Source organism: Molothrus aeneus, chromosome 1, assembly GCF_037042795.1.
Source record: "Molothrus aeneus isolate 106 chromosome 1, BPBGC_Maene_1.0, whole genome shotgun sequence".
Taxonomy (NCBI): Eukaryota; Metazoa; Chordata; class Aves; order Passeriformes; family Icteridae; genus Molothrus; species Molothrus aeneus.
Genome location: NC_089646.1, coordinates 91976608 through 91989876, shown reverse-complemented (window position 1 = coordinate 91989876; position 13269 = coordinate 91976608). Strand labels below are relative to the sequence as shown.

Genomic DNA, 13269 nt, shown 5'->3' with positions numbered 1-13269 from the left:
GCCTGCCAGATGTTCAAAATGTAATAAAATTCCTAACATCACATCACTGATGGTTTCATTGTTATGAAGACAAGTCCAAAGAGACAAGATGCCAAAAATGCTTTCTTGTCTCCGTTTGATGTTGGAAATGTATATGACAGATACCATCCATGGAGGTTCCTCTCAGAGCAGTGAGAGGTGCAGATGTGAAGATGCAGAAATCTTGACACACCATCTTCTGGTTGGTTAGGTGCTGGGACAAATTTGAGCATTATTTAGAGCAGGAAATAGCACCAGTTGAGCAAGTCCTCGTGCTTGAAGAGTTGACAAGGATAATTAGTGTTGAACACAAGCACAATTAGGCAGAGATCACTCTTATTCTGCAAGGGATCTGCACCTATGGAGCTGACCTGGAGCAAAACAAGATTTGCCATTGACTGTTCTTAGCATTGACTTATGGCTAGTATTGACCTGATTGAATCACTTGCTGCTATGGCCATTGAAGGCTCCCCACTACTCTTCTCAAGTCATTGATTCACAGGTTCTTCAAGGCACAGAGCCTCTGGCCAAGTGTGGTCCCATGGGGCCACGTTTCCAAAGGTGCTCCACATTTATGATGGGAGCCAAACCTTCTGAGGAGGTCAGTCTATTGTGCACTGAACTCTTGAAATTCTGCCCACCATTGTCACAGTGGGAACAGCTTTCAAGCAGATTTGGAAATCTGGTCCTTATTTAGGAACCAAAAAGAGAACCAAGCTCACAAGAATATGTCAGTGTATCTGGTTACTGAGCAATTGAAAATCTGTCCTCACTGTGTTTCAGGATTAACTCAGGATTAATAGGCACATTGAGAGTAAGGGGAAGCAAGGATGATAGTAATAATATAGCAGTATTTCAGCAACAGCTATTTGAACTGTAATCTCAAAGACCTCCAAACCACCACACTAAAGGATCTAGACTGCCTTGGAGTGCAAGCCTGCTGGAGTAAAGATATGTTACCAAACCTTTATCAAGGGAAGAGAGGCAGAATTGGTCAGTCCTTGTGCAGCTGGGGACTGACTTTTTATATTCATGGGGACTGACTTTTTATATTCATTGCATTCATGCAATTATGTTATGTATGTATTTTTATAGCAGCTTAAGAAAAAAGCTATACAAAAAAACCATACAGATCCAGTTTTAAAGTCATGGTTAAAACAGCACATGTATTTAATTTTCCCTTTGGATGTTATTATATTAAATGTATTAATGCATATATATTTAAAGCAATTATTATGGAATGTGCAGTTTTAAATTAAAAGGAAAAACAAAGTAGTTGACACTTGCTATTAAACTTTTAATTCTATGAATTAATGAGCAAATATAATTATGCAGACCATTAAGCAGACAATAAACTAGTAATGTAATATGGTCATTATACTGTAATTAAATATTTTAACTTTTTTAGAAAAGAAAGAAAGCATGTTCCATGTTGTTACTCATTTTTCATGGTAGGAAAGAATTTAGTGTCCAAGTTTTTGCAGAATGAGTTTTTTCTTTCCTAGGATATTCTTAAATTGATTACATTGATACTATTTTTATTCTTTATCTTCTGATTATCTTTCAACATATTTTATTTTCCTTTTTCAGTCACTGAATGGTTTTGCCTTGGTGGTGAGTGCAGATGGAATGATATTCTATGCATCATCGACAATTGTGGACTATCTAGGGTTTCATCAGGTAAATGTATTCAGAATTACTTAGAATACCCAGTCACTGACATTGTATTGACTTTCTTGTCAATACACATATTGTCAATATTATAACTTCTGCTATTATTTGTAAATGCAGCACTGTACGTTGCATACCTTTGACTGCTGATTAGACATACATTTACTGAAAAAAAGTTATTTTACTATACCATCTCAGACTAATTTTTTTTTTGTCAATCTGACAGGTGAAGATTTATTTCTTGCAATTTCCTTTTATAAAGCTTTTGTTAGCAGAAACATGATCCATTATAAAACTAAGATTTAGCTAGAAGTTTTTTTTCGATTTCAATATAAGATGCTGCTTTTCTAGGCTGGCTGGCTGTGTGTAATAAGTATATTCTAAAGTCACAGAATAACAGAATCACACAGTTGTAAAGGACCTCTGCAGGTCATCTAGTCCAACCTCCTGCTAAAACACATCGAGCTAGAGCAGGTTGATGCAGGACTAATCAAGATTTGAGTTTCTGTGACCCCTCTGGAAGATGTGTTCCAGTGTTTAGCCACCAAGACTGTAATTTTTTTTCACTTATTAATTCCCAGCTTCCTATGTTGCCACTTGTGTCTGCTGCTTCTTGCCCTCTCACTACCGAGAAGAGTCAGCCTTTGTCTTCCCTTCCCCTGCTCATTTGGTTGATGTATACAGCAGTACATTCTTTCTGTGGTTTTCCCTTCTGAAGGCTGAATAAACCCTGTTCATCTCTCCTGGATGTGCTCCAGTTCTCTTAAGTGTCTTGGTAGCACTCTCCTGAGCTAATTTTGACATTCTAATCTCTTTCTTTTCATGAGGTACCCAAAATTAAGAGAGAAATTTGCCTTTGCTGAACTTCCTGAGGTTCCTCTCAGCCTATTTTTTACAGCCCACCAAGGAGCTGCCTTGCCCTCCCCAGCTAAGGGAGGTACCCTCTGCAAACCCCCTGAGCACGCATTCTATCCCATGATTCCTTAGTAAAGAAATTAAAGAGGATTTGTCCCAGCATAAATCCCTGGGGGATGCCACTAGTGATCACTTGCCAGTTGGATGTTTATTAGTCACATTTGCATATGTACAAAAGAGTTAAGAATAGAAAGAATCATCATAGGATGTGACGGGAAAAAACAGATGTTGAGAAGGAGGGGTCTTTGAAACAACTTTCCTCATTAAAGCTGCTCTGAAGGTGTCCTACACCTGCCATTATTTTAAGCAAACTATCAATCTAAAGATAAGGGGCTGCCCCTCTACAGTTACTAATTAACCATTCTTTGTTGTAATTGTTTCAGACTGATGTAATGCACCAAAACATATATGATTACATCCATGTGGATGACCGCCAGGATTTCTGCAGACAACTGCACTGGGCCATGAATCCTCCCCAGATGTTGTCGGGACAGCAACTACAGTCAGAAACAGGTGGGATTGTGCATGTTGGTTGGAAACATAGGCACCACTGTACAGAGGGAGAATTGCACTCCACCTACGCCCGTATCAGCACCATCTCCAGTCAGATTCTTCACTGGAAAGATGCACAGTGGCCATCTATTTACATTATTGACTCAGAGATTACATTTCTTCCTGATCCTGGGCATTTATAAGGCAGAGTGCTTAAGCCACTGGTGCTACAAAGTTGTTTCCTTTGCTTTTCTCTTATGTGCCTACACATATTCTTACACGCTCAGAATGAGCAGCATCAGTTCTTCATACTGCCAAAATTTTGTTGGCAACAGATCAGGACATCAATAGTCCTCTCATTGATGCAAAAGGTTTCTGTACAGAATAACCATGGAAGCATCACTTTCTGCCATTTGTTTTCCCATGCAAAATGATGTAGACAGGAGCCTTCTGAAGAACAAATAGGTTTAGCAATGCACCTTTTCTTCTGAGGCTACACTTCCTTAGGATGGGAATTGGATGCCTGCCCTCAAAGTTTCTCCTACATGAGATATTAAGCTGAAATCATAACTACAGAACTTACAATCAGGTTGAGATTGTTAACATTATAAAGAAATATTGATCCTAGCAAAATGTATGCATTTCACCCGAAGTTAAGGTAGTAATTGAGGAAATAAATTGGGAAGTATAGTCACCAGGTGAGTGGGGAGAAACTTGCAAGAAATCCTTCAGCAACCTCTAAGAAGTCCTCAGGAACACAATCATGTAACTTTGGTGGAATTTCTTGCATTTCCTGAAAAACAGTTTCTGTGTTTTACAGAAGAGCCTTATAAATATCTGAGGAGCTTTGCAAGATTTTGTAGGAAGTATGCAGGAAACAAGCAAAACAACATGCGCTGCTATTTCAAAGTATAAAATTTACAAATATTTGGAATTTTCATCCTAATGTATATTGTGGAGAATTTCAGGTCTCAAGTTCATAGTTTTGTATAAATACTTGTGTCTTTTGGGAAATATTTCAAAACACTGCACTTGTACAAAAAAATCAAGGAGGTGCAACACCTGAACATTAGCTAAAAATCTACTCTCCATTTTTTTGTTCTGTTTGTTCCCTAGGATTATAATTTTTCCTTATTTTGCTCTCCTGTCTAATGCATTTTCTGTGATCTCTGATCCCAAAACCAGCAACATCTGTTACCCTGTTTTGCATCATTAAAAATCACAAAAACTTAGGAAATAAAGTCCAAATTTCTGAAGATACTCCCCCGAATCCCATTGCAGAGCTTTTATTTTTCTTTTGTTAGAGCATGTGCAGATGTATCCATACATGACACCATTGAATATTCGCCCATCCATAAAGCAATTTTTAGCAATTTCCGTAACAGCTTCCTCAATTGGCTACAGAACATTTTCATTATTTCTTAGTGTGATCTGATATATGTTGCCTCCACTGTTGTTCCTAGGGGAAGAATATATTCTCAGTAAATTGTTCAAAGCACAAGAGAATGACAGCATGACAACAGATTATTCTTCCTTTTTAACTCGCTGTTTCATCTGTCGAGTTCGCTGCTTGTTGGACAGTACTTCTGGATTCCTTGTAAGTACAACTTCACTTAGATCACTGTAGGCATGACATAACATACTTTAATTACTTCATATGAAAAATTCTTCAACATAAATATTGTGGAAATCCATGGACAGGATACATTTTTCTTTTACTGTGCACTAACAAGAAAGACCTAGGATAATTATTAATATATGTTAAGAATGATGGGAGAAAAGAAGGTTGTAATATTTGAAATTGAAAGACTTAAAAAATGTTTATGTTTTAAGCTCTCTTTGACAATATCTGTCCTCAATTTGTACTGGGCATAGCCCAAGGGTGGCAAGTCTGAATTTGAACAATTAACTTTTAAGCCCAAAGTATTTGCTTTAAGGAGAAGGAAAAATAATGATCTGGTTTTTCCTTTTGAAAAGAATCCTTTAATAATAAAACCCAGAATTAGAAAGTGTCTCGCATGCTCCATACTAGGAGCAGTTCATTTCTAGAAATCACTTCTTCTCCATTTCCTTAGTAAAGACCAATGCTGTTTTTACTTAGGGGAAACTCCAGCACGTGCAAAGAAAATGAAACTACCAGCATGAGACTGAGAAATGCAAGTTCTGTCTCAGATGCTCATTTGCTGGGAGGCTGTGGGTCTCAACAGCCATCATGTCCGCATCCCCGCTTTAATCTCGTAGCTCTGGAAAATGCCTAACTCAAATGGGCTGGTTTTTCACTGGGCATTTTTTGGTAGTTAATTTTTTCACTGAGAGGCAGCAGCTTGCTATCAACTTGAACCCTGCCTTCTGACTACACAGACATTTGAGGCAGGGATGGACAGTTCCTTCCAAGCTGTGCACTCTCTATGTGGCTATCTTGAGCCTATTTTTTTCCTTGGTACCTGTCTGCACCGCCCTTGGGTTGTGCCAGTCTGTATACTTCCCAGAGAAAGTGCAGAATAAGAGGAAAGAACTAAGAAATCTTGCTGGAGAGAACAGAGCATGGAAAAATAATGGTTCCAGCTTCAGTGGGGTACGGAGGAAACAACTCAGTGTTTGCACCACTGTACATGGCAAGCAGAATGTAACACAGAACTTCTAGTGCTGAGTACACAAGAGAGAAAAAACTCTCAACCAGCTTCAAAAGTCTCATCTTACTGTTGATAGTACCTCCACCCACCCTGTCTCTGAAATGGCATGGTTTAAATTATATGAAGAAAATGAAATTCATAGTTTGAATCGCTGATTCAAAACTGGGTTTGGTTAAATGACACAGTCTATAGGTTGTATTAGTATTTTAAATGTTTATACACTAAATGCTTAAGTTGTTGGGTTTTTTCTTTTTTTTCTTTTTTTTTTATGGGGGATTTTTGTTTTGTGGGGTTTTTTTGTTTTTGTTTTTTTGGTTTTTGGTTTTTTGTTTTCTTTTGGTTTATTTTTTATACCAGACAATGCAGTTCCAAGGCAAACTAAAGTTCCTCTTTGGACAAAGGAAGAAGTCGTCATCAGGAACAGTACTGCCACCTCAGCTGTCCTTATTCTGCATAGTGGTACCACTTCTGCTCCCTTCTGTGACAGAGATGAAGATGAAAAGCCTGCTTGTGAGAGCAAAACACAAAGCTGACGATGCAGCAGCAGCAAACACAAAGTATTTACAAATCAATCTTTTGGCATTTAGTGAAGATTATGGGCTATTAAGCATGTAAAAACCACAAATTATGTTAAATATCTCTCCATTTTAAAACTCTTTCTTAGAAAAGTGAATAATTAATCTGGATTTACTATTGAATAAAAAATAAATATAATGCAATTACTATAATAGAGCATAATAGAATGCAAGATGATGCAATATATTGTACTTTATTTATAATACCTGTTAAGTAATTTATTTCAATATACAAAATTTTATATTATAAATGGAACATATCTTTCTAACCTTCAAAAGTTACCAACGCAGTAAGCCAGCTGTAAAAGTGAAAAGAAAAAATATTTTTACTGCGAGCTTTCTAATTTCAGTATCTTCTGCTAACACAATTATTTTGACTTGGGCATTTTGGTAACAAACAAAGGAAAAGGAAGACTTCAGAAAGCTGAATGTGTGTGTGTGGGGGGGTGTGTTCACAAAGAGTCTAATGAGTTGTATTTGGTGTATGCATTTATCTTTCAACAGAAGTTTTATGAACATGTAAATTTACAATGCACTAAATGGCTTGGGGGTGATCATTTGGTAGCAATCACAAAAGATCAGGACAGATTGTGTTCAGACTCATCTCCTTCCTAACACTTATTTTTGTTACTCTTCTATGGCAGAATTTGTTGACATTTGGGGCTAGGATTGTATTTTCTCTTTTTTGCTTAAATATAACCTTACAGTAATGAGTTCTATTGCTGTGAAGCAAAATGCTCATCAGTATCACTGACAGTACCATAATTTGGCTTTCAATTAGATTATGCTTGTGTATGTGTGGATTCACTATCCCAATGTATAATGTGGTTCTAGTACATACATCCTTCTGACTAAATTGCTGGAAGTCTAATATAATGGCCTATGCAGGCTTTTGGAATTGAGTTGGAAAGTCATTTCTACTTGCTAGTTTTTCCAGTGGCCCAGGAGAAATTAACTGATGATCAAAACTGAGCTCTTAATAGAGAAGCGCTTTGCTACCTGACTGGACAGTGGCCAAGGATCTGACAAGAATGAAGCAACCATTTATCTTCAGTGTTTCCTTTGGTTCAGGCCTGAAGCATGGTAGCCAAGGATGGTGGGCAGATTTACACAGTTTTGTTTTTTTCAAGGGTCTTAATGCAAGGAAGCATTTGTAATTCTGGATTACAGACAATGCACCCTTTTAAAGCCCTGATTGAAGCATTTTCAACTAAAGATTGGAAGAAATACATTCAAATCATATGGTGCTTATTGCTAATTGAAGTAATGCCAGCTCTTAAATGCATTGCTGGTCTCTGTGATGTACGTACCTCCAACGTAACTTGAATAGGAAGAGCAGAATATACACAGCATTTGTCTCAATTCCAGATGAAATTTATTTTTCCACATATAGTAAGTCATGAACAGAATATTCCTAAACATAACTATTCCTCTTAATTGAATACAGAACTCCATGCACACACTAGTTGCAGAAACCAAATGATGCAGGAAAAAGATAATTATTTAGTGCTAGTTACTATATATATAAACCAAACGCCTTTGCTAACGGCCACCAGCTTGAAAATCATATCTTTTGGAGTCTGTGATTCTAGAGTCTGTGCTTTCAATCACTGACAAGGAATTTGCTACATTTTCTCCCCTCTACAGCTCCAGTTCAAAAGGTAGTTCAGGACTTTGTGAAGCAACAGAATTATATGGAAGAAACAATCACCATGAAGGTGCTGCCTTCACTAATGCATTGCAGATTGCTGAAAACCAAATCAAAGGTACTGCTAAGTACTTCTAGATTATATAGAGTTTATGGAAAAAGAATCTCATCCTTTATTTTCTCCTGAGAAGTTCTTCAGGTTTTGGTCCCAGTGCTCTCCTTCTTCTCCCTAATAACTTCTTCTTTTAAAAAATACAAAAAAATTGTCCACCTCAAAAGATAATGCAGAGTAAGTCTGTGGTTTCAGAGGGGGTAGAAAATTTACAGAGAAATAAACAATCATGGTAAAGAGTAAATAGTAAATAAATAGTAGTAAAAGAATACTCAATGTATGCTTACTTAAAAGTGGCAGCACTGAATTTAATAAGTTCATGTGAAAATCCTGATAATTAATAACAATATCTATTCCTCTTTGATGAAAACTGGAAGATGTGTTACAAATGTTAGTTTTCCCCAAAGATTAGAAGACAGAGGAAAATTAGAATGCATTGTCTTTAAAACTCATGATGTGCCCACAGCTTTGACTCATGCTTTTTCAATGTTTGGCTGTGGAAAAATTATGAGTCTAGGCTCTATTACAGATTTTACAATGGATAAAGTTTTGATGGTAAGTCTACCCCACTGGGCAACTTCTTCTTGAGCAGACTTGTACTCATCTTTCTGTCATATCTGCTGGAAATCATTAATGTCTTTAAAATTATTCTCTCCTATAGCTCCATTTTTCATGAACATTTTTTGTGGGTACTACTACTACTGACATGAAAATATTAGAAGGAATGACTGTTACTGTAAAATCCTTGGTTACAGTTTAAGTGCCTTACTAGACTTTTCAAATTTAGTTTTAAGATGTAATTTGCTTCATTTTGTGACATTTTAGATTGTACTTTCCTATGCTGATGCTTCTAGGGCAACAAAGAAATCTTTGAATGTTTGAAATTTAGCTAACAAAAAATACTCAATACTGCTTGTATTAAAATCTATTTTCTTTTAAATTATATAGCAAAGAATAATGGAGAAAATGGCATTTCTCTAGTCAAAGTACAAACAAATGAAGATCACTGGGTCTGGGTTCAAGCTAACACTCAGCTTCTGTATCGAAGTGGTTGTTCAGAATATGTCCTTGCCCAACAGCAAATGTTAAAGTAAGTATATTTTCCAGTACCAAAAAGAAAAAAAAAATAGGAAAATTAATGCATTCTTTTTGTAGGAAATCTTTCAAAGTGCTGTAGTGACCTAAGAGAAGAGCTGAATGAGAAGAATTTAGTTTACTTATGATATGGAAATCTCTTTCTGTCTTGGAACATATGAAATGGCAGCTACAATCCTAAACAATATTTATTTTCTGTCTTCAGCCTTTTCTTCTTCTGAAGTTGAGTATACATATACATTAACACATAAAGAAATTACTTGATTATTAATATTTGTCTTTCTTGCACCAAAATATGTATTCTGGTTTTGTTTTATGTTGCAGCTGAAAATCTAGTGTCCTAGTTTTTCTGCTTATCAGCATTTGATTATGTTAGGCTTTTTTTTTCCTTCATGTAAGACAGTTGAGCTCATGTTTTCAGTTGTGTATGTGCAACATAAGCTAAAGAAGGGTACTCATGTTCATTGTATGCTTGTAGACAGATATATCTACTTGCCTGTAGGCTCAGTCACAGAGTAACTAATCTCACAGTAAACTAATCTCACAGATTTGCATTGAGAGAGGAGTTTTTGGATGAGTTTTACCCTTTCCTCTCAAGTGGGCTTTGCATCCTTCCCCCATGGGACTGTCTGTTCCAGTTCCTGTGGGCCTTGTTGAAGTATCTCTTCAAGCTGGTCGGAGGGAAGAGATAAGAGAATGGACTCAGAGAGCAGGGCCAGGAGTTTCATGTAGCCACCATCTGGCCCAGTGTTAAAAATGTGGCTGTTATCCCAGATTTTTTCCTTCAAAATGCCTTGCAGGTGGAAGAAATGAAAAAAGTCTTTGCACTTCCAGAGTAGATATTCCTTGCAGGGGGTGTATCTCCCAAGATTCACATGAATAGCAGGGGAGCTCTCACCTGAGGATCCTGGAACTTTTTACTTTTACTGGCATGGCACAAACATCATCTTGCTGTGTCAGGGAATGAATTCCTATTAAGAAGCAGATTAAAAGGGGCTGTTTCTTTTATTAGTTTCTCTGCATCCAATTTGGTTTTGTGTAATTAAGCATGTTTATTTAGTTACATTTTTGAGAGATTACATTTTGAGAGATTAAAATCCTTCCTTTATGCTTGATAGTTCCCACAGACTGAAGTATAACAAGAGTTGGCCTTAGTGATTATATTCAGTTCTGTCTTAGTCTGCAATAGACTTTGTATTTGCTGCAACTTTTTTTTTTATTGTTGTTAAAATGTATGCTGTCTTCCAGGAAACATAGATTCTCTTGGAGAATTTTCACTGGATACTATTTCACTGTAAACTTATTAATTTTGGGGTTTAACTTTTTTTTATTATTGCATTTTGTTCAGTCCTCTGCTTCCCAATCTGACCATTTTCTGAGAATCATGATCTGCAGCAAACTTTTGTCAGACCATTTGCATCTCAATACGGTCAATAATAAAAATAAGAATATTTAGCAGAGGATTGAAAATATTTAATGCCTCCAAAAAAAAAAAAAAAAGAGTGAGACAAAATATTCTGCTTTCATGGTGTACATCATTACAGTGGGACGTTCTCTCTTTGTAACAACACGGACTCCCTCTACTGGAAAATCCTTTTCTTGCACACTGATTCAAGGAAACTCAAGGAAATCTTGAGTTCAACACTCAAGGAAAAAGTTCTATTGTGAACTAAGAAAAAGCCTTCCAAACCCCTCAGCAGCTCTTCAGGTTTTCATACGCAGTTTCCTACTGAGATGTCTGCTTCTTGCTTGGAGATGCATGAGGTGGTTTCATGGCACTTGATCCCACAAAGTTGGGAATCAGCACATTAGTGAATTCAAGACCTAAATCTTAGGATTTGGACCCCAGTTCTGAAAACAGCTGCTTTGGGCATGGAAATGCTCAGGCAACACTCTCTGTCAGTGTTCTTTTCTAACTGAAGTTGAGTACTTCAGCTGGAGGTCATGGAAAATTAATTCACTGGCCATCTTAGAAAACAAAAGGCAGCATAAATTAAGTTAGACATATAAAACAAACATACACCCAATATGAACATCTGTGACTATTTGGTTATTTAATTTGGGCATTTTATTTCCTCTCAGCTGTGTTCTCAAATTGTAAGACCCCCAGAGTTGTCCCTCAAATCACTCTGATCAGAAAGCTCTTATGTGTCCAAATAACTCTTTGTTAACAAAAGACATCTCATTTAAGATACTACTTGTATTTTATCTCTAGAATTTTCTACACACAAATATTATTTAGATATATTTTAAGGGAGGAACAAAAGTGTAACGAAATTACTGTATTGTACTACAATTTTTAGGTTCTTTATTGAAGTGTGTGCCTGAAATGGAAGAACAATGCATGAATTCAAATGAAGCAATGCCTCAAATAGTTAGCTGTGCACACACATTGACACCCAGATGCAGGGACACTCTTTTGTTCTCTTAAGCAAATGCAAAGATTATGTGCACAAGAGTGTGAGAGTCCTGTATTGAGGACAATATAGGGCTTGTAATGCATGTTGAGCCACTTTGTATCCCAGAAAACAACCATTTAGAAAACTCTGATTGACCTGACTTCTTTTTTCTACTGTTATTGAAAGGGAAGAAGATGAACAACTGAAGATACTAAGTGGTTTTGCCAGTTTGAAAGGAAACCTGGAGGGGCTTTCCTATAACAGTGCCATTGAAACTCTGGGCCAGTGGAAGCATCTTAACTGGGCAGCAGTGAAGAATGAACAAGATAATGTAAAAGTGAAGTTTGAGCCTCATACTAATGGTGAGTGTTTTATGCAAGAGGAACCTCTCAGCTCTAACACATCAGTTTTAGGCATTCAAAACAACTGCACCACAAACAGTAGCTGGACTTTAAGAAACTCCAGTTCTTGTTCTATGAGCCAGAGAATGAACACGTGTCCAAACAGGAGAGCTGGATCATTCTATAACAGAGACCAAAACTTCTTAAATTTGGCATCAACTTGTCCTTCCCACTGGGGGAGCGCAGAAAACGGCCAGTCCTACTCGGGGCTCCCACAGCGCTGTGCAGAGAACTATGCCACAGACCACGGGAAGCTGCAGAGACCATTCACATCCTCAGAGTCTCTCTATGACACAGCCACTCCCTTGGAGATGCCTATCAAAACAGAATACGACTCTGACTCTGAAAACACTGCTGATAACTACCTGCAGAGCCGAGCATGGCTGGATGAGAGCGGCTCGCTGAGGAAGCAGGGGCCCGGCTATCCCAGCAGAGTGCACCTCAAAACGGAGCCAGACCTCTGCCAGCCAGCCTTGCCTTGCCAGAAGCCAAGGCACTGCCTTTACACGCCCCATAACTGGCAATGCATTGTAGCAAATCATCCCAACAACCTGAACTTCAACAGAGCTGGCAAGGGCTCACGGAACAGGGAGGTGCCCCCCTTTTGCCCTCAGAACTCCTCCGTGAGTTTGGAAAGCATGCCTGACCTGCCACACACAGCTTGCTACGGCCACTTCTACAGCCCCAGCCCAGGGGAGGAGAAAGAGCAGATTGATGAGGTGTTCAAAATGCCATGTGAATTTAAAAGCCCGTGCTTGGTTCAAGCGATCAAGCGTGAGCCCCTGGATTCTCCACCGTTGTCCAGCAGTGGACAGAACAGAGTACACGCAAGCTTCCCTGAAAATACATTAGCAGGTCCTGTGCCTCATAAAACCACTGAATGTACATTTTTGCAATAGATTTTATAACATTTGAAATATTTATAATGTTAAAAGCAAGAAGTTGTAGCTTCTCTTCCAGCTGAGTTAAATGATTTACTAAAATCAAAAGCCAGTGGAAAGATTTTGAGAGTGCGTGTGTGTGCACACCTGTGTGTGAAAAGAAACAGACACAGGTACACACAGCCTACCCCCTGCTACTGCCCTTCTTTTAGTGATCTTTGGAAAGAGGAAAGAAAGATAAAACCTCAGGCACAGAAAAATAATCATTACTTGCTGCACAGGTATACCTGATCATTTTTCCTTATCACCTTTCCTCTCTTGTCTACAGTTCATTAGCAAAGTCTAGCAATTTCTGTTTGCTTCGTTCTCTTTGTTTTTCTCAAGCTGATGTGATGCCTCTGTGCAAATCAAAAATATTTATGGTTTTCA

General features: G+C 37.8%; 1 protein-coding gene across 1 annotated transcript in view; it reads left to right on the top strand.

Moving 5' to 3' along the window:
- The window catches only part of AHRR (aryl hydrocarbon receptor repressor), a 63395-nt gene extending 50537 nt beyond the window's left edge, over positions 1-12858 (top strand). The window contains exons 4-10 of the mRNA XM_066545992.1: positions 1609-1698; positions 2988-3117; positions 4560-4693; positions 6087-6286; positions 7952-8070; positions 9013-9154; positions 11745-12858. Coding sequence (XP_066402089.1) covers positions 1609-1698; positions 2988-3117; positions 4560-4693; positions 6087-6286; positions 7952-8070; positions 9013-9154; positions 11745-12858 — 1929 coding nt within the window. The remainder of the gene's footprint in view (positions 1-1608; positions 1699-2987; positions 3118-4559; positions 4694-6086; positions 6287-7951; positions 8071-9012; positions 9155-11744) is intronic.
- Positions 12859-13269: the final 411 nt, after the last annotated feature.